The following is a 21,723-nucleotide window of genomic DNA, read 5'->3' as shown; positions in this document are numbered from 1 at the left end:
TCTCGTGCCCGATCGGGCATATGTTGCCCGGTCTGATCAGGCGGAGAAGATCAACCTTCCCTGCCAAAGTTTGCAGCTTCTCTTACCCCACGCATGCTCTCGCGCCCGATCGGGCATATAATGCCCGGTCAGACCGGGCACCTAGCAGACTTCTTCATTTTCTCACTTTGACGAATTCCCTTGATACCTTGCTCTCCTAAGCATCGACATTCTATGTAAAAACAACAAAACCAACACAAAAATGACTTAAAAATAACAAAGGAAATAAAAATAATAAGAAAAAAAATACGAAAAAGCGGGTTGCCTCCCGAAAGCGCTTGGTTATAAGGTCTTTAGCTTGACCATGATGATACTCATTGGCTCGGTGATGGGGAAGAAAGTGTGATGTCCACTCCTTTATCGATGGGGTCACTAACTCGGTAATGCTTTATTCTTTGCCCATTGACCTTAAAGGGCTCTCCTCTTGCGTTTTCCAACTCAATAGTGCCGTAGGGATGCACCTTCTTGATCTTGAATGGACCCGACCATCTAAACCGAAGCTTACCTGGGAACAATCTCAACCTAGAATTGAAAAGAAGGCCTTGATCTCCTTCTTTGAACTCTCTCCTCACAAGGTTCTTGTCATGCCACCTTTTTGTTTTCTCTTTATATAGTTTTGAACTTTCATAAGCTTCGAGACGAAGCTCATCTAGTTCATTAAGTTGTAACAACCTCTTTTCTCCCGTTGCCTTGGTATCGAAATTCAAGCTTTCAATGGCCCAAAATGCTCTATGTTCTAGCTCAACGGGTAGGTGGCATGGTTTTCCGTAGACAAGTCTATATGGGGTTGTTCCAATTGGCGTTTTGAAGGCCGTTCGGTACGCCCATAGTGCATCATCTAGCTTCGCGGACCAATCCTTCCTTGTTCTTGCAACTGTTTTCTCAATGATGGACTTGATCTCTCGATTGGATACCTCTACTTGGCCACTTGTTTGAGGGTGATAGCCAATTCCAAGCCGGTCTTGTACTCCATACTTCCTTAGCATTGCCTCAAATCGATGCTCCAAGAAATGTGTGCCCCTGTCACTAATCAACACACGTGGGATACCAAATCGAGGGAAAATAATTTTCTTGAAAAACTTACTGACCACTCGAGCATGGTTGTTTGGAGTAGCTATGGCTTCCACCCACTTTGATACATAATCAACGGCTAGCAAGATATAACGATTGCCATTGGAAGAGGGAAACGGACCCATGAAATCTATCCCCCACAAATCGAACAACTCGACCTCGAGTATGTTGTTGAGTGGCATCTCATTCTTCTTAGATATAGTGTCCGTCCGTTGACATCGGTCACAAGCCTTGACATAGGAGTATGTATCCTTGAAAAATGTTGGCCAATAAAATCCACATTGCAAGATCTTTGCAATTTTCTTCGAAGGGCCTGCATATCCACCACAAGGTAAGTCATGGCAATGAGATGTAATGTGATTTACCTCAATTTCTGAAACACATCTTCAGATCATGGTATCCGCGCATTGCTTGTACAAGAACGGATCATCCCTGAAATATCTCCCTGCTTCATGAAGGAATTTCTTCCTTTGTTGAGAGGAGTAGCCATGAGGCATAGTACCTGTGGAAACGAAAATAAGCAAAATCAGCATACCAAGGTGATTCAGTTTGCAATAAAGCTAATAAAAATGTTCGGCAGGGAAAGAATCATCAAAAGGGATATCATCCCCATCCTCGGGGTCAAGGAGAAGACGGGAGAGATGATCTGCAACAACATTATCCTTCCCTTTTGTATCCTTGATCTCTATGTCATAATCCTGTAGCTGAAGAATCCACCGAATCAACCTAGGCTTTGCATGGGTCTTGGTCATCAAATACCTCAGTGCTGCATGATTTGTATGAATAATAACTTTAGAACCAACCAAATAGGAATGAAACTTGTCTATTGCATAAATTACAGCTAGCATCTCTTTCTCAGTTGTGGCATAATTCATTTGAGTAGAACTAAGAGTTTTGCTAGTATAGTAAATGGCATGGAGCTTTTTCTCTGTTCTTTGCCCCAAAACGGCTCCTACTGCATAGTCACTAGCATCACACATAATTTCAAAGGGCGGGCTCCAATCTGGGGGTTGTATGACAGGAGCAGAGATCAAAGCTTCCTTCAACCTGTTGAAAGCCTCAAGATAAGCATCAGAAAATACAAAAGGAACATCTTTAGCTAAAAGCTTAGTTAGAGGTCGAGCAATTTTCGATAAATCCATATTAAAACGACGGTAAAAACCTGCATGACCAAGGAAACTTCGAACTCCTTTTACAGAGTTTGGAGGGGGTAAACGCTCTGTGACCTCTATCTTAGCCTTATCAACTTCAATACCCTTATTTGATACAACATGGCCTAAAACAATTCCCTGTTGCACCATAAAATGGCATTTTTCCTAGTTCAAAATCAAATTGACTTCCTTATATCTTTGGAGCACCTTTTTTAGATTTTCAAGACATATATCAAAAGATGTTCCATAAACAGAAAAAATCATCCATAAATACCTCCATAGAATTTTCTATAAGACCGGAAAAAATTGTCATCATACAACGTTGAAAAGTGGCGGGAGCATTACATAATCTGAATGGCATCCTACGATATGCAAAGGTGCCATATGGACATGTGAAGGTAGTCTTTTCCTGGTCACAAGGACGAATAGGAATTTGAAAGAAACCAGAATATCCATCCAAATAACAGAAAAAGGAAAGCTTTGCCAACCTTTCAAGCATTTGATCAATGAAGGGTAGGGGAAAATGATCCTTCCGGGTGGCCTTATTTAATTTCCTATAATCTATACACATTCACCACCCTGTAACAGTCCTAGTGGCGACTTGCTCACCCTTGTCATTCTTGACAACGGTCATACCTCCTTTCTTGGGTACTACTTGTACAGGGCTAACCCACTTACTATCGAAGATAGGGTAGATTATTCCTGCAGCAAGCAATTTTAGAACCTCTTTTTTCACTACTTCCATCATATTTGGATTAAGTCTTCTTTGAGGTTTTATAGAGGAGGCATGATCATTTTCAAGTATAATTTTATGCATACAGAAAGAGGGATTAATACCCTTAATATCATCAATGGTGTACCTAATTACACTTTTATATGTTTTTAGAACACTGAGCAATTGCTCCAATTCCATGTCCTCGAGTTCAGCATTGACAATAACAGGGTATGAATTATTAGGACCAAGATATGCATATTTCAAATTAGAAGGGAGAGGTTTCAACTCTACCTCGGGAGGCTTAGTACTCTCCCCAATACTCACTACACTAAGTATTTCTCTGATTGGATTAGCGATTGGGTTGGCCTTTGCTTCTTCAAGTAGCCTGACATACTCCCTTGATTCCTAATCTCCATCATCATCCTTCCCTACTAGCACTTGTTCAAGTGCATCATCTGATTTACTCAAAGGAAGTTGCTCACTCTGCAACTCATCAAGGACATCAACTTGACAAACAGTTTCTCCCATAGAGGGAGTACCCATAACATTCAAAAGTGAGTATTCCAATTTTTCATCACCTACTTCAAAAGTAATCTTACCCTTCTTCATGTCAATGATTGCACCTGCAGTAGCCAAGAAAGGTCTACAAAGTATAATTGGAACATTTACATCTTCCTTCATTTCCATCACAACAAAATCACAAGGTATGAAAAACTTACCTACGCAAAGAGGTACATCCTCAAGTACACCCAAAGGAAACTTTACTGACTTGTCTGCAAGGTGCAAGGATATGCGTGTGGGTTTGATTTCACCTATTTGCAGCTTCTTACAGATGGACAGTGGCATGAGACTCACACTTGCACCAAGATCGCATAGTGCCCTGTTGATTTCAATATCCCCAAGCTTCACTGGAATTGAATAACTTCCTGGATCACCTAATTTCTTAGGGAGAATGTTCTGCAAAATAGCACTGCACTCTGCATTCAAAGCAACTGTAGCATTCTCTTCCAACTTTTTCTTGTTAGAAAGCATATCCTTTAAAAATTTAGCATATGAAGGCATTTCGGATATAGCATCTAAAAACGGAATATTTATATGAAGCTTTTTCAAGATGTCAAGAAATTTACCTTAATTTTTCTCAAGCTTAGCTTGGGCTAACCTTTGAGAAAAAGGAACCTTAGGCACATACGTAGCAAGCGGCTTTGGAGTTTCTTCCTTTAATTCATCCTCGACCTTAGCATTATCAATCTCCTTCTCACTTTCACCTACTTCTTCAATGACCTCCTTCGATGGCTCCTTGATAGGAGGATCTTCCCATTGCTTTCCAATTCTCAAAGTAACAACATTCAAATGCCCTTTGTGCGGTTACTCTGTCTGGCCTAGAAAAGTTCCCGGTGTCTTCAAGGATTGGCCAACTTGGTGAGCAAGTTGGCTTAACTGATTTTCCATGAGCTTACTCTGAGCTTGAAACTGTTGAATAGAGCTACTTTGTTGTTGTATGGCACTATTGGTTGTGGTGATAAAATTTTCCAACATTAGTTCAAGGTTGGACTTTTGAGGAGGTGGTTGAATAGGTTGTTGGACTGGAGATGGCCTTGGTTGGAAACCAGGTGGTGCATTGTAATTCTTGTTTCGGGGTGGTGGTGGATTTTTTTGGGCTTGGGTGTTTTTATAGGAGAAGTTAGGATGGTGTTTCCAACCTTCATTGTTAGAATTAGAGTAGGGATCATAGGGCTTTTAGGGATTTGAGGAGTAGAAAGCATTGGCTTGTTCAATTGACATTTCGATCGAGTTTTGTGGGCAATCGGGTGCAATATGGTCGTGCACATTACACAATTGACAAACCTCCTGTGGGCTAGTAGAAGTTTCAGCTTGGAGCTTATCAAACCTGCTTGTTAGTGCCTGCACAGAACTGGTTAACATTGTCAAAGCATCTACATCAAGTTTACCTCTTTTTTCACATAGACAAACCTCCTGGATGGTAGTTATCGTTGGCCACCATTTTCTCTATGAGTGCCTTGGCTTCCGTTGGGTTCTTAGTCATGACCGAACCTCTGGGTGCAGCATCGATGTATATACGAAATTCATGGGTCAAACCATTGTAGAATGTTTTGATTCACATCCACTCTGGGATGCCATGGTGAGGGCATTGTCTCTGTAGCCTCTTGAATCTTCTCCAAGCCTCATAGAGAGTCTCGTCATCCGACTGTCGAAAGGTTAATAGCTCGTTCCTCAACCTAGCGGTCTTCTCCTGTTCTAGAAACTTCACTAAGAAGGCCTTCACTAGCTTGTCCCATGTAACGAATGAGCCAGTGCCTTCATCTCTCAACCACTCCTTTGCCCTATCCCTTAATGAGAAAGGGAAAAGGAGTAGTCTAATAGCATCATCTGTAACACCATTCATTTTCATTGTATCACATTTCTCTAGAAAACTATCAATATGACTTACCGGACAATCATGTGGTGAGCCTGCAAATGAATCATTGGAGATAAATTGAATGAATTGTGGCTTAAGCTCGAAGTGCTGAGCCGTCACAGGTGGCCTGACAATGCTAGAAAGGAGTCCGGTAGTTGCATCAAGAATACCGTACTCCAAGAGGGATTTCGTGGCATCTTCCATGTTTCTGTTGGCTTGGTTTCTCCTTCTTCGATTTCTTGTTTTCCTTCTCCTTATAGTCGCCTCGATCTCAGAGTCAAATGGTTCAAGATCGTCTGACCCTGAGCGTCGTGTGGGCATGCAACAAAAAAACTAGAGAAAGAATATCAAAAACACAAGAGAAAATAGCCGAAGCAACGAATGAAGCTTAGCAAAAACGAATCACAAATAATCAAATGAAACCGTTAGTCCCCGGCAACGGCGCCAAAATTTGATAGGCTTGTCGCGTACCTAACAAAAATAAACCTAACGAGACCACTACTATGTAGACGGGCAAGTAAGGATCGAATCCCAAGAGACTAAGGTTCACCTAAATTATCTAGACTCAAATAATCACTAAGCAAGAATCAAATTAATAGTGGAATAAACTAGGAGCTAATGTATGGAAAACTAGAATAAATCAAAAGAATATAATGAATCAATAAGCTAAAACATCTAAGATCAAGTATCACCACAATTACGATCGATGCAATTATATATCTACCCCTAACATACAATTCCAATTAACATGGGGAAAAGTAAACCCTGATCAATACCAAGGACTCTCTCAAGTATCAATGGCTTCCCTAACCACAATCAAGCCTATTGTCATGGAATCATGCAAATTAGAGACATTAAACACTTTAGTTTACTTCCCAATTATCAATTCAACTACTCTCGTGATGAATTTCAAACCCTAAATTAATCTACTCAAATCCGTTAAAACCCAACTCTCGTTGTGATTGAAACTATGGAATAATAACAATACTAATTATCTCTAATCTAGTATTGGCATAATCACAATCAATTTAGCTTAAACAATTGCAATAGTTATTAGAGAATTTAAAGAATTAATTCATGCACCAATCATAATTGGGCTACCCTAGATCTTGGAATAAGAAAACTACTCACACATATTGAAAAAAGCAATAACAATAATAATCAAGGAAAACATAATAGAAAACAAAAACAATTGAAAGAGAAAGGAATAGAGATGAATACCAATGATGCTTCAATTGAAATTACTTAAATTGTTAATCAATAATATCTAAATCTAACCTAGGAATTTAATTGCTAAAAAAAAAGTATTAAACTAGAGTTCTAGAGAGAGAAATAAAACTTAGAGATAATAAAGTGTTTTCTAATGATGATTACAAGGGGTATTTATACACCCAAAAAGATAGAATTGTGAAAATAAGCAAATCGGCTTCCGCGAAGCAGTGCCCGGTCCCACCGGGCAAGGGGTGCCCGATCGGGCAGCTGGGATACGTCGCCTCTTCTTCCTTATTCTACTTCCTCCTTGTGCCCGGTCCCACCGGCCAGATCACGCCCGATCGGGCACGTGGGCAGCCTCCAAATTAATTGCTTGTGATGCTGAAATTATAACTCTTCAATGCCCGGTCCAACCGGGCGAGTCATGCCCAACCGGGCACGTAGAACCTACAACACATACTCCGTATTTAGCTCATCCTTCTTTGCCCTGCCTGACCGGGCAAGCAAGGGTCAACAGGGATGGGGGAAATCTTCATCTTCATGCACTAACCTCTTCTATAAACATCCAAACCATAATCGATTCATCCAAGAAACTCACAAAAATAGATCGAACACACTAGAGAAGAGATTGTTAGCAAGAAATGGCTCCAAAGAGCCCAAAACCATGAAAATATACATTGTAAAACCGGGATAAATCATGGTATAAAACTCATACATCAACATGCCTAGCATGGCCGAGCATGCTGGACGAGCTAGCCATGTGTGCAAGGCAAGGCCTGCCAAGGGCCAGCCGCACATGCTAGGCATGGCAGCAGCCAACCCGCACTATTTCAAGCAAGGACAACAGCACATGCTAGCACAAGCATTGCACCAGCAGTAGTAGCACGCTCTGCGTGCGTGTATTGGGGGTTGTGTATGCTTGCGTGCCGGGGTGCGCCTAGCACTGGCATTGAAGCAGCAGCTAGCTAGCGAATGTTAGCAATAGTAGCACAACAAAAATAGCTCGCAAGTTGTGCTTGCGGTGTGTGCGCCCAACCTGCCTGGCAGCAGCCCGCATGCATACGTGGCGTGCTTGCCAGGAAGCTCGCACACACAGCCATGCTGGCAGCACAGCCAAGCACCTGGCCACCAGCTAGGTGTGCCTTAGTGCGCAAGGCCTTGCGCCAACTGAATTGTGCTGGTTGGCTAGTGTGTTGGTTGTCGTATGGTCATCACCTAACCCCTTGCTCTACACTTGACACTGTTGTTTGTTGATTTATTTACATTTTTATTTGATTTTTGAATTAAATTAAATTGATTAAATGCATTTTACCAACTCTCCCACATTGATGGGAGATTGGAATTCAAGGGCTCCCTTCCCTATAGATACCAATCATTTGGCATTGGGAAGGGGCACTTGGGTTATGAACTTGAAAGGATCTCCACAAGTGAGAACACTTTCGTTCTAATGCTCTAAGTTCTTTTGGTCTAGCCCCGACTAAGCTTTGGGCTAGGGGCTGTTCGGGACAGGTCTCGAGGGTGAGAGCCGTTGGAGGCTTGCGCATTTATGAAGCTCTACGCTTTCAAGTACGAGCTCTTGGAAGGAGCGAAACACGCATCAAGAGTAATATTGTCTTTTCTTCTTTCTCTCTCCTTGTTAATTAATTGTGTGAATGTTAATTAATAAGCATGTTTTGTTACTTTAATTTGTGTGCGGATTTTGGGAGGTTTTCATTCCGCGTAGTGTCGGACACTACGAAACCCAATAGCGTATCGGAGCTGCGCTCATTTTATTATTGTAATTAATAATTAATTACGGTGATTTAAATGGATTTAAATTTCTGGTTTTGCTTTCTAAATAGATTAGAAGCTCATTTTAATTAGTTTTAATCTCATTTTAATGCTGATTTCAACCCAATAGTAGTGAATTTTTTGTGGAATCAATGTTCTAAATCAGTTTTGACCCTCATTGAGTACTGTCGAGGAGCCAAATCCACCTAGAAACATGTTTTTCGAGGGATATTTTGTTTTTGACAAAAAATTTTAAAACTTTAAACCTTGATTAACTATGGTATATTAATGTTAGATTATGAGTTGATTAAAGTCTTAAAATTTCAAAACTTGTGATTGAAATTTAATTAATCTTCATATTGGAAGATATAATTTTTCAAGTTTACACAAGTTAGTGTTGTAAATTTTTCATTGGATGATTGTGTTTATTTTTTCCAACTCCTTTTATTTTGTCAAATCTCATTTTCAATTTATGTTTGGTTAAATTAATTGTGAGAATATAACTCAATTTTGTAGCTTCAAGTTGAGCCAAAATAATTTAGAGAATGGTTTCTGAAATAAATTTTGGTTTGTGCACTAAAATTGAATTTAATTAAGTTGGACTTGTTTTATTTTCATTCCGCTCAATATTGGTTCTAAAATTATTTTAGAATTAATTATTTATGTCACACAAAATCGGTATAAAATCTTGAAGCATAAGCACGCAAATCGAGGCATGAGCCCTAAGCACAACACTAATCCAGCCGGGATGCTTGCGCAACCCACATGTGGCTGCCGAGGATTGCGGGGATGCTGGTGCATTGATATGAAGCTCGTGGTGCATGTGTATGCTGAGCTTGGTGCGCATGGTGCGGGGAGGTGCTTGTGCGAGGTGTGTTGCGGCTACTAGGCAACGTCAGCTCGCACTGTAGCAAGGGCCTTTGAGGCCTACACTGGCTAGCGCTGCAAGCACGCTGCTGTGGCCAGCATAACACACATGGCGCGATGCTGTTAGCCACAAACAGGTTGCTTGGCACAGCAGTGGCTGTGCGAGGTAGCACCCATGCAAGGCACCCGTGGCTTGGTGCCTAACAAACCAAGCCTTGTTGCTTGGTGATAAACACTCTGGCATCGAAGGGCTATGCGATTTTGCAATTTTTGTTGTTTTAATTATTTTATTTTATTATTAAAACGAGGCTAAGCCTCGGTTTTTCCCGGCACTTGCAAAATAATTTTGGCAAAATTTGGGTAAACCGGCTTAATTATATTAATTGGATTAGTTTCATTAAGTTGGATGCGGAATTTAGTGGGAGCTTCGTTCATTACTTAAGCTAATTTTATTGTGTTTTAGTCACATAATCGGTTGACAACTTTGACAAGTTTTAATTAGGCTCGTTAATAGGATTTACCACCTCAGTTAGTGACTAGTTTGTGCGTGTTATGCATTGTTACTTATTTTACGTTTTAAAATGCATGGGCCATTCACATATAGTGAATGGATGAATGGAATGATTATTCTATGACAGGTTTTTTGAAAATGGCAACTAGTGGGGAACGATTAGGATAGTAAATACGGATTGCATTCCATTATGTATTTTTGTAAATCTAAATACGGTCTGCGTACCGTTGCATAATTTTGTAACTTAATATTTAGATTAGTCGTAGTCGTAATTACTAGTAGTTGCATTTTTAATGGCAATGTCTTGAAGATGGCGATCCTTAGAAGACAAGGCCGAGATGATGTGATGAAGACCACTGAAGACTTGAAGACTCAAGGGGTCATGCTAGTTGCCAAATGCATCTTTTACTAATGTTTTCTATATATAATTATACTTATATATGAATGATATGTTAGATGCATGTTTAGGATTTCGAATGTTGCGATGATTAATTAAGTTCACTTAAATCAACCAACATAGAAACCCTATGTCCTATAATATTGAGCCAAATTTGCCATTCCAAGATAACACTTACTGAACTAATATGAATAGTGATGGCATTACTATCTCCCTAGGAATGTAAGGTATACTAGGTATACAAGTTGATTTTGGTTAAACTCAACGATATTAGTAAGGAATTCTTAGATGTCGTGGCAATGGAGATAAAACGTCAAGAAAGCATTAGATGCGACGTTTTATCGAACCAAGAGTAGCTTAGGGCTATTAGCAATTGGATTTCTTACCTTAAAATAATAAGTGTTAAGACAAGCTAAAGCATGCTTAATAACTTTTTGATTTTTAAGATATTGGAATTGTTTTATTCTCGCCTGAAAGGGACAAAATTTAATGCGCGGATAAAATGCTCAATAAGATTGAAAATTTGCATGTATGCTTTAACTTTCAAAATTATTGGTTTTATAAATGGTTTTTCATTTCAAATTCTTTCAATTGTAGAAATATGTCTGCAAATAACTCAAACAACCAATTTTCGTTACGCTCAATTCTCGACAAGGAGAAATTGAATGGGCCAAATTTTCTTAATTGGCAAAGGAACTTGCGTATAGCTCTCATGCAAGAGCAAAAGGAATACGTTCTTGATGAGGAAACACCCGACGCTCCTAATGAGGAGGTAACTTAGGCTGCCCTAAACCAATGGAAAACTGTCAATCGAGATGTCAAATGCATCATGTTGGCTACGATGTCTCCAGACCTCCAAAAGACTTTCTTCGAGAAGTAGATGGCTTTTGAGATCATTTCTGAACTTCAGAATATGTTCCAAGAGCAGGCCCGAACTGAGAGGTTTGAAACCCACAGGCAGATCCTTAAGAGCAAGCTCAAGAAAATAGAGCCCATGAGCCCACATGTACTTAAAATGATCGGATTATTTAAGAGCATGGAAAGGCTCGACACTGGGTATTCGACCGAGATGGCAATTGATATTATTGTCAAATCGCTGCACAAAGGCTATGATTAGTTCAAAATGAACTATAATATGCACTGCATGGAGAAAACCCTCACCAAGCTTCATGGGATGTTGAAGCAAGCCGAGAAAACGCTCAAGGATGAGGGGTAGCATGACATGCTTATGGTCAAGAAGGGCAAGCCATTCAAGCGCTCGGGCAAGAAGTGAGGCTTTAAGGGGAAGAGTAAGAAGACTTTTCCGCATAAGTCAAAAGCTACGAAGGGCAACAAGGTCAAGAAGGTAGCCTCTTCTAAATTTGATTTCGTATGTTTCTATTGCAAGAAGAAAGGACATTGGAAGCGGATTGCCTCAAATTCAAGGAAGATAAAAAGAACGACACCGTTGCTTCTGTATCAGGTATTTTTGTTATAAACTTAAACTTCGCTAGAAAAACATCATGGGTATTAGATACCGGATGTGGCTCACACCTTTTGTTCCAATGCTTAGGGACTAAGGATAAGTAGAAGGCTAGAGAAGGGAGAGGTCGAACACCAAGTCGACAATGGAGCCAAGATATCTGTCGTATCCACTGGAACTCTTAGTTTTTCTTTGCCCTCTGGGCTTGTTTTAGAACTTGAAAATTGTTATCATGTTCCAAGAGTTACCAATAACATTATTTCATTTTCGGTGTTGGACGCCAAGGGATTTTAATTTCGAATAAAAGACAATAGTTGTTTATTTATCTCGATAATGTTTTATATGGTATAACACATTCAGCAAATGGTCTTTATGTGCTTTCTCTAGACAAACATTTTTAAAATTTTAATGATACCAGCAAAAGAGCTAAGACCATTGAGTCGAATCAAACCTACTTGTGGCATTGTCATTTTGGTCATATTTACATCAAACGCACCAAGAAACTTCTACAAGAAGGTATTCTTGACTCATTAGACTTAGAGTCGTTTGAAAATTACAAAGGATGTTTATTAGGCAAGATGATAAAGCAACCATTCTCCAAGTTGGGAGAAAGGGCTAGTGACTTATTGGGTCTTATACACACGGATGTATGTGGACAAATGAGTGCATCCGCAAGGAATTGTTATCGCTATATTATCACTTTCACGGACGACTATAGTAGATATGGATATGTCTACCTTATGTCGAACAAATCTGAATCTTTTGAGAAATTCAATGAGTTTTAGAGTGAAGTGGACAATCAACTAGGCAAGAAAATTAAAGCTCTTCGATCAAATCGAGGTGGCGAGTATTTGAGCCATGAGTTTGACGATCACTTGAAAGAACATGGTATTTCTCAAAGTTGACACCTTCTGGAATAGAGTGTCCGAGAGGAGAAATTGAACCTTGTTAGACATGATCGATTAATGATGGATCTTAGCGATCTTTCTATCTCTTTCTAGGACACGTACTTCTAACTGCGGCACTAACTCTGAATCGAGCTCTGTCAAAAGCTGTCGAAAATAATCCATATGAATTATGGACGAAGAAACTTCCAAGGTTGTCTTTTCTAAAGGTTTGGGGTTGCGAAGCATATGTCAAGAAATTAATTTCTGACAAACTTCACCCCAAATCTGACAATGAAAGTGCTTTAGAAGTCGCTGTTGACATTGATTAGAGTAAAACCGACAAAGTGCAAAGTCAAAATGACAATGAAAATGCTCAAGCTATTACCCTGCGTAGGTCGCAACGACTAAGATCTTAACCAGACAGATACCTCGGTGTTGTCTTAACCGAAGATCAAGACATCCTGGTTATGGATGAAGATGAGCCAGCGATGTACAAACAAGCTATGATGAGCCCCGACTCTACAAAATGGCAAGAGGCCATGAAATCCGAGATGGACTCAATGTTTGATAACCAAGTCTGGGACTTGGTTGATTTGACCGAAGGTTACACACGTATTGGTTGTAAATAAATTTTCAAGTTGAAAACCGACAAAGATGGAAATGTTTATGTATACAAAGCTAGATTGGTGGCAAAAGGTTACATGCAAATTCACGACATTGATTATGATAAAACCTTTTCAGTAGTTGCAATGCTTAAGTCCATTTGGATTATCCTAGCCGCATATTATGATTATGAATATGGAAAATGGATGTAAAAATCGCCTTCCTTAATGGGATTTTGGAAGAAACTGTGTACATGACATAGCAAGAAGGTTTTGTTGATCCAAGCAATACTAAAAAGGTATGCAAGCCTAAGAAGTCCATTTATGGATTAATAAAGGCAAACACGTGTTGGAATCTGCGATTGGATGAAGGCATTAGTAAGTTTGATTTTATCAAGAATCCAGATGAGTCTTGTGTTTACAAGAAGGTCAGTGGGAGTGACATCGCATTCCTCATCTTATATGTCGACGACATATTGTTCATTGGAAACAATATTCCAATGTTAGAGTCTGTAAAGGCTTGGCTTGGAAAGTATTTTTCAATGAAAGACTTGGAAGAGGCACAGTACATATTGGGCATCAAGATCTATAGGAATAGATCTAAGAAGATGATTGGATTGTGCCAAAGTACTTTCATCGATAAGGTATTGGAAAGATTCAACATGTAGGAGGCCAAAATAGGGCACCTACCCATGTCACATGGTATAACTCTCATCATGAAACAGTGTCCACAGACACCTGATGAGCGAGAGAGGATGAATCAGATGCCATAAGCTTCGCTTATTGGATCGATCATGTATGCCATGATATGTACTAGGCCGGATGTATCGTATGCCTTGAGTGTTACGAGCCGATACCAATAATGTTGGGTTTCGTAGTGTCCGACACTACGTGGAATGAAACCCTCCCAAAATCCGCACACAAAATTAAGCAACTAAACATGCATATTAATTAACTATCACATAATTAATTAACAAGGAGAGAGAAAGAAGAAAAGACGATCTTACCCTTAATGTGTGCTTCGCTCTTTCTTAGAGCTTGTACATAAAAGCATAAAGCTCAGCAAATGCGAAAGCCTGCAAGGGCTCTCACCCTCGAGACCCGACCGGAACGGCCCTTACCTCGAAGCTTAGTCGGGGCTAGACCAAAAGAACTTAGAGTATTAGAACTAAGGTATTCTCTTCTTTGAGATCCCTTAAAGTTCACAACTCAAGTGTCCCTTCCCAATGCCAAATGATTGGTATTTATAGGGAAAGGAGCCCTTGAATTCCAAGCTCCCATCAATGTGGGAGAGCTGGTAAAATGCATATTATTCAATTTAATTTAATTCAAAAATCAAATTCAAATGCAAATGAATCAACAAACGACAAGTGTTAAGTGATGAGCAAGGGGTTAGGTGAGGACCACAAAGGGGGAGAGGACCACCCTCCCCTTTCTCCCCAAGCAAACCCACACACACATGCCTTCACATGCACAACCAACCACACGCAAGAGAAGCCACATTGTGTGGCTGGCATAGGCGAAAGGCATGGCTGGCTGCCAGCCTTGCCGTGCGGCACACGCACATGCTGTGCTGCCATTGCTAGCCTTTGCTAGCTAGCTGCAGCTTGTGCTAGGCACTGCTCTGCACGCAAGCACGCACAACCCAAAACACACGCACGTATTGCACGCTGCTGCTACTGATGCGATGCTCGTGCTTGGAGCAGCCTAGTTGCTGCTATGCTTATAACGTCTAGAAGTGTTTCTCAATTTTCGAGTTCGACTGTCAATAAGCAGATGATTTCTAAAATCCATCTGAGGACGGTCATGCATTTTCAAAATCTTGCTCTTCAAGAGGCCTTGTAAATAACAAAGACATGTTCCGTATTGTTAGTAAGGGGATATTCCCAGTCTTATATTGTTAGCTTCCCTTACTAAGAGGACCTAGCCGCCCGAGAGTTGCCATTATAATCCCCATTTACGGCAGACGTTTGACAACATTAAAACGGACTAGTACTCAAACAAGAGAACTTACAATACCTATGGTCGAGGAAAGAGGTTCCGATAGCTATAATGAGAAATATACTTATGACAATTTTAAATCTCTTAAAGTATTCTCATAGGTCGATCCAGTATAGTTTCAAACAAATACCTGTGCAAATGATTTATGACAATCATGTCGTCGTAGCATATGAAACGGTGCTATAAGTCATATTACACACTAATCTTAAGTGGTCATTAATCGTCCATCATTCAAATGACCTTGATTAAGGATATTTTTTTATTAAAATATTCAATGTTCACTTAACGGGTGTTTCTTTATCCAAGACATTGTCTTGATACCATGTTTAAAGTATTCTTAAATCGAATGGACTCAATATTTAATTTGAAACCACTATTAAACAGTTTGTGGAATTTATTAGTAAAAATATTATTCCACTATGAAACTTTTCAACGTTTCATCTTATGATAAATGGTTTTCCCCAAATGTTTTAAGAGTAATACTCTTGACAAAACATTTATAGAAATCATACTCATATGTAATATGCTTGATTTCTGTTATGCAATTGTGAATGTTGTGGTTCACTTATTACATTGGTTTAGTTATGATTACTTTGCAAAACTTAACATCTTCTTTATAAAAAAACTCTCATATTAAGATGATAAGATTTGAGAGTGTTATGGATTACATGCGATTTAGGATTTATTGTCCAAGTGATGGCTCCACTCATTTTCATGATTAGAAATCTTAAACTTGACAACCTATAATCGTCAAAGTTCAACAACGAACTATTCATTGAACAACTTCCTTATTATTTATTTTAAGGCAATAATGTTCTCAACATATACTTTAGCAGATTTCCTAATGATGCTTTGCTTGGATTTTACTCCAATTAGCTCATAATGATTTGGATACCTAATCATTTGTGATTTTGGAAATTTACCTTAAATTTCTGCACAATATATATGGACATAAGTTCATGTTGCCATTTTGAAGCCACGACGCGTTTTATCCTCGTGCTTATAAATGGTTTCCTTGTTAAGGATCTAATACTTGCTAAAGTTGTGCTCGCAACATCAAAATTCAAATTATATTTGTTTCCATGCATCAAGAACTCATCCTTTTACTTAACCAAGTAATTTGGATGTTCTGGATCATAATCAAACGATCTAGCGCTTAGATTCAAGTCGATTGGTATTTTATGCTTGTCATGCTCTAAGAATGCAAGTCATGTGACAATTCTATATCGTAGCATATACGATGGATTCAACTAGTGAAATATTCCTAATTTCATCCCATTCATGTGACTTTTAGCTCATCTAGTTTCACTGAGTCTTGCTGAACAGTTTTTCTATATGATAAGGTTGAAAGTCTCTACTAAAGTCTTTCTTTTTTGGCTTAGTATTATCCTAGCTTATACTTAGTCCAAAATTTACTTAAATTTATTCATATGGGTCGAAAGCTTTTCCAAGTCCTTCATGTTTAACACGGTAAACTCCTCTACTTGTTTAAACATTTTATTAAGTCTATATAATAGATCTTAATCCCCATTATGTACTAAGTATCGCCTTTAGCTTGGTCCATTGTCGAAAATACTTTTAAATCTATGCATTTAGCATTTGATAGTCATTTCACAACAGAGTTCGTTAACTTTTTGTTGGAACTTTACATAATTGACTTTTGGTCCCACTAAAATTCTTTATTAAAAGAATTTCCATGTTTCTCAACAAGCCAAACCTTATATTAACTTTATGAGAAAATACGTTCCAATTCCTACATGCAATGCTTCCCTTAATCCAGCAATGGATTACTTGAGCTTGCTTTCAAATTTAGCATTATTTAGATTTTCAAAACCGTTAGACTATTTCCATAGTCTCTTCCAAAATCCCATTTTAGGAAGGCGATTTTGGTATCTAATTTGCCATATTTCATGTGCGCAATTTTGCTAGAATAATCACGAAAAGACTTAAGCATTTCGATTGGTGAAAAGTTTTTATTAAAATCAACGCCGTGAATTAATTGTATCCTTTTCAACCAATCCAGCTATGTATGCATATACATTTCCACATTTTTCAGTTTTCTCCTTGAAAACTTATTTGCGATTGATGGGTCTTTCACCCTTCATGCAAATTAATCAAGTAGCAAACATGATTTTCAAACATGGAGTCTTTTCCGGATTTTATGGCCTCTAACCATTATTCAGAATTTTTTATTTGTCGTAGCTAATTTACAAGACACTATTCTCTTATCATCCAATAGTAAATAGTATGCTTGTAATTCTTAGGTTTATTTCTAACTTAATAGAAAATTATAGGATTCAATCCAAGCCTTTGGTGAATTCTATACCTATACGGGGTAATTGCATCAAACACTGAGTTTCAAGGTGATTTTAAACCCCTTTGATTATATTGATCTTACTCCAACACTTTTAAAGTATTGTGAGTATTAAATTCTCATTTAAGGCACTTGTAAAGTCCTTTGAGTATTCTTGATCAATCATTTTCATGAAGCCCTTATAAAGTCTTCCGAGATTCATTCTCACGAAGCCCTTCTAATTTAAGTCTTCCGAGATTCATTCTCACAAAGCCCTTTTAAAGTCTTCCGAGATTCTCAGTTCTAGTTTGTTGCTAATCTTGATGGTCATTGAGTTCATTTTCCTCCCACTTGTCGTTTTGGAAATGTGTTTCTTTCCAAAAAGACACCACTTAGAGCAACAAATACTATGTTCTCAATTGGGTTTTGGAAGTAATGCCCGTAGTCTCACTTGAATGCTTACAAAGAGACATATATATTGTCTTTGGGTATAAGTTCGTTGTGAAACAAACAGTTAGCTCCCACTCGAGCTACCTTAGCCCTTATTAAGCCACTTAGCTCCCACTGAGGCAATTAACTCCCACTGAGTTAAGATCTCTAGACATATACTTGAAAAGACACTAGAAACTATTCCTATTCATAACTGAATATGGTGTCCTTTCTTAGCTTCGACATTTTATTTAGTGCGACATTAGTCATTTGTGCAAATCTTTAAAAACTATATAGGAAGGGATGTGATCCATCATCATTCGAGTTATTTCCAAATGGCATCGAGGTCTTCGTCAAGAAATACAATATTCTTTGTGGATCTAATTATGAAATTCCAATTTCATAACCTTGATATAATCACTCTTGGCTTAAGCAAACATCGCTCGATCTAATCTAGATGTTTTGGTATCTTGCCAAGTTGATTCTATACTTCACTGAACTCTTGAACTCGTCAAGATCTAGTTTGTTCACATTTGATGAATACAGTCATATTCATTCAAATTCTTGTGAAAACATTAAAGTAATGGAACCCTCTTTAGCTTTCGGAGTCAATTGTCTATACCAAGCATAATAGCTCCCTTCTTTGTCGATTTCAACAAGTAAGACTTGCTTGCCTTGGAATGATTCCTAATCGATCAACTATCAAGAATCTATCTAATAGAGCTTTGAGTACGTTCTTGTCTATGTGACATTGCTAAATATGTTTGGAACATAAATCATCTCCATGACTTGAACTTTTTGAGTTTTCATGTTAGGAAATGTTTGTTTATAATCAAGCATTGTTGACTCATGGCTTAGACAACCATGCCATTCAAATAGAACCCGCAACTATTGCTCTTTTACTTTGAATGTGAGTCTTTTTGTGTGTAAATGGATCGTTTTTTTATTATGGAACATAATGACCATTATTCATTCCAGCCTTAGCTTAAAAGGTCTTTAAACAAAACAAATGACCTTACAATTGATGTAGCACTACTTGCTTCATTCTAAGCTTATAAGTCAATAACTTAGCTTAACTTCAATGGTTTGAGGTCACTATCAAAGTGGAACACTCAAGCAGTACCCTATACTTGTGAAGATAACGAGTGCTACAATAACATGAACTCATGGGTAAACAAGGAATCTTATTCCTTTTCTTTGTTCCTTGTTTCTTATATTTCTTATCATACATCATCTCAAAACTTTAAGAACCATTTATTTAAGTGTTTTGACTTTTATACTTTGTTAGGCATAATTAAGCATCTAATGCGCCGTAAAACAAAGTTCCATCTTTTCCTTTAATTCGTACTTGAATTACTACATCAATGAGTCCTACTCATTTGTGTATGAAGCGAAAAGATACGTTGATTGTCAACTATTGACAATTTGAGTTTTTTTAACTCAATACTTCATGTTCATCAAAACTACCTAGTATTTTGAATACATGATATCCAATCGTCCTTTCAAACTTTAGTCATAAAACTCAATTATGAAATGTTGTATTTTAGAAATGCATTTTCTTTCTTCGAGAACCATTTTCAAAAGATTTCCTTTTACCAATCGATGGAAACATTATAATTTGATTTATAATTCTAATAATAAAAGTGCAAAGTATAACCATTTATAAAGATAATAACATAATAAGTTTGAATTTTAAAGCATACATGCGTACTTTTAATCTTATTAAGCGTCTTATCCACACATTAAAATTTGTCCCTTTTAGGCGAGAATAAAACGATTCCAAGATCCCAAAAATCAAAAAGTGATTAAGCATGCTTTGGCTTGTCTTAAAACTTATTATTTTAAGGTAAGCAATCTAATTGCTAATATCTCTAAGCTACTCTTGGTTCGATAAAACGTCGCATCTAATGCTTTCTTGACGTTTTTTCTCCATTGCCACAACATCTAAGGACTCCTTACTGATATCGTTGAGCTTAACCAAAATCAACTTGTATACCTTGTATACCTTACGTTCCTAGGGAGATAGTGATGCCTTGCTTTGGCATAGCCCATCACTATGCACATTAGTTTGGTATGTTTTATCTTGGAATGGCAAATTTGGCTTAATTTTATAGGGATCTAGGGTTTCTTGTTGGTTTATTTAAGTGAACTTAATTAATTATCGCAACATTCGAAATTCTAAACATGCATCTAACATATCATTCATATATATAAGCGTATTTGTACATAGAAAACATAAGTAAAATATGCATTTGGCAACTAGCATGACCCCTTAAGCCGTCAAGTCTTCAAGGGTCTTCGTTGCATCCTCTTGGCTTGTCTTCTTAGAAACGCCGTCTTCAAGACATCTCCACCAATTATGAAACTATCAGTAATATAAGGACTAATCTAAATATTAATGTACAAATAAACGCAACGGTACACATACTGTATTTAAATTTACAAAAATACATAACGGATCGCAGTCCGTATTTAATATCCTAATCGGGCCCCACTAGATGCCATTTTCACAAAACCTGTGATAGAATATACATTCCATTCATCCCTTCACTAATGGCCCATGCATTTTACAACGCAAAAACTAGTAACTAACTTAGGTGGTTAATCCAATTAACGCGCCTAATTAAAACTAATCAAAGTTGTAAAGCGATTTTGTGATTAAAACGCAATAAAAATTAGCTCATGTAATTAACAAGTTCCCACTAATTCTGCATCCAAATTTTGTAAAATTAATCCAATTAATTTTATTAAGCCGTTTTACAAAAATTTTGCCAATTTATTTTGCAAGTGCCAGCAAAAACCGAGGCCTAACCTTGTTAAAATACTTAAATAAAATAATTAAAACAGCAAAAACCGCAAAACCTTATAGCCCCTCGATGCCCAAGTGCCTAGTACCAAGCAACGAAGCTTGGATTGCTAGGAACCGAGCCACGACTGCCTTGCGTGGGTGTTGCCCCGCATAGCCACTGCTGTGCCAAGCAGCCTATCTGTGGCTGACAACATCGCACCATAAGCGTTATGCTGGCCACAACAATGTGCTTGTAACGCCAGCCAGTGTAGGCCTCAAAGGCCCTTGTTGATGTACGGGCTGTGTAGGGTTTCGTAGTGATCCGACACTACGCGGAAGGAAACCCACCAAGACCCTCCACTGAATTAAAACATTTAATAAGCATATTAAACTTAATCAAACAAGATTAAGAACAAGAATTATACCTTTGTCGCGTGCTTCGCTGCCAAAGAGCTCTTACTTCAAAATCCCGAAAACACGAGATCTCCGACGGATCATACCCTCGACCCGACCCGAGCGTCCTAAGTCTTGAAGGTTAGTCAAGACCCGGACAAAATAACTATGAGTTTTACAAATCAAAGGTTTACTCTTAATTAGAGTTGCCTTTTTAATTCCACTCAAGGTTGTTCATTTCCCAATACCCAAGCTTGGTATTTATAGGGAAATGAACCCTATAAATAAATAATCAAGTTAATCATATTGCGACAAGTGGTATGATCACATGCAAGAGAGTGGTGGCCAAGGTTAGGTGAGGGACCATATGCCTTGCTCCCCAAGGCCTTGATTAGGTCCCCACATCCTTGGACAAAACCGGCTCAAAGAAGGCTAGCTAGCTGCCAGCTAGCGTGCAAGCTAGGGCTGCCAGCTAGCATTGCCTTACTGCCCAGCACCCTAGCCAGTCGGCTAGTGCGTGCTGCTGCTGGGCTGGTGCTGGTGCTATGTGCTGGCGATGGGCGCTGCTAGCACATATTGCTGGCACTGGCCCTCAGCACCCAACGCATAGGCTAGCACGCACACATACCTTGCGCACCATTGCTAGCACAACCAGCATGCGTGCTGCTAGCGAGCCACGCATGCTGGCCCCTTCCTCCGCATCGTTCTACGCACCACGC

General features: G+C 38.7%; 2 protein-coding genes across 2 annotated transcripts; both read right to left on the bottom strand.

The window, feature by feature from the left end:
* Window positions 1-353: 353 nt before the first annotated feature.
* Window positions 354-2,760, bottom strand: LOC110687584. Its single transcript, XM_021864231.1, has 4 exons — window positions 2,536-2,760; window positions 1,767-2,399; window positions 1,528-1,612; window positions 354-1,423 (listed from the first exon to the last, which is right to left on the bottom strand). The coding sequence occupies exons 1-4, from the start codon at window positions 2,758-2,760 to the stop codon at window positions 354-356; spliced, it is 2,013 nt and encodes a 670-aa protein (XP_021719923.1).
* A 621-nt stretch (window positions 2,761-3,381) lies between these two features.
* On the bottom strand, window positions 3,382-4,038 carry LOC110687571 (DNA damage-inducible protein 1-like). The gene has a single exon (XM_021864225.1). It carries the CDS (start codon window positions 4,036-4,038, stop codon window positions 3,382-3,384), a length of 657 nt encoding a protein of 218 aa, XP_021719917.1.
* Window positions 4,039-21,723: the final 17,685 nt, after the last annotated feature.

The sequence above is a fragment of the Chenopodium quinoa genome, unplaced genomic scaffold, assembly GCF_001683475.1.
Source record: "Chenopodium quinoa cultivar QQ74 unplaced genomic scaffold, ASM168347v1, whole genome shotgun sequence".
NCBI classification, from domain to species: domain Eukaryota; kingdom Viridiplantae; phylum Streptophyta; class Magnoliopsida; order Caryophyllales; family Amaranthaceae; genus Chenopodium; species Chenopodium quinoa.
The sequence above is the reverse complement of the archived record's forward strand: the minus strand, read 5'-3'. Positions and strand labels throughout refer to the sequence as shown.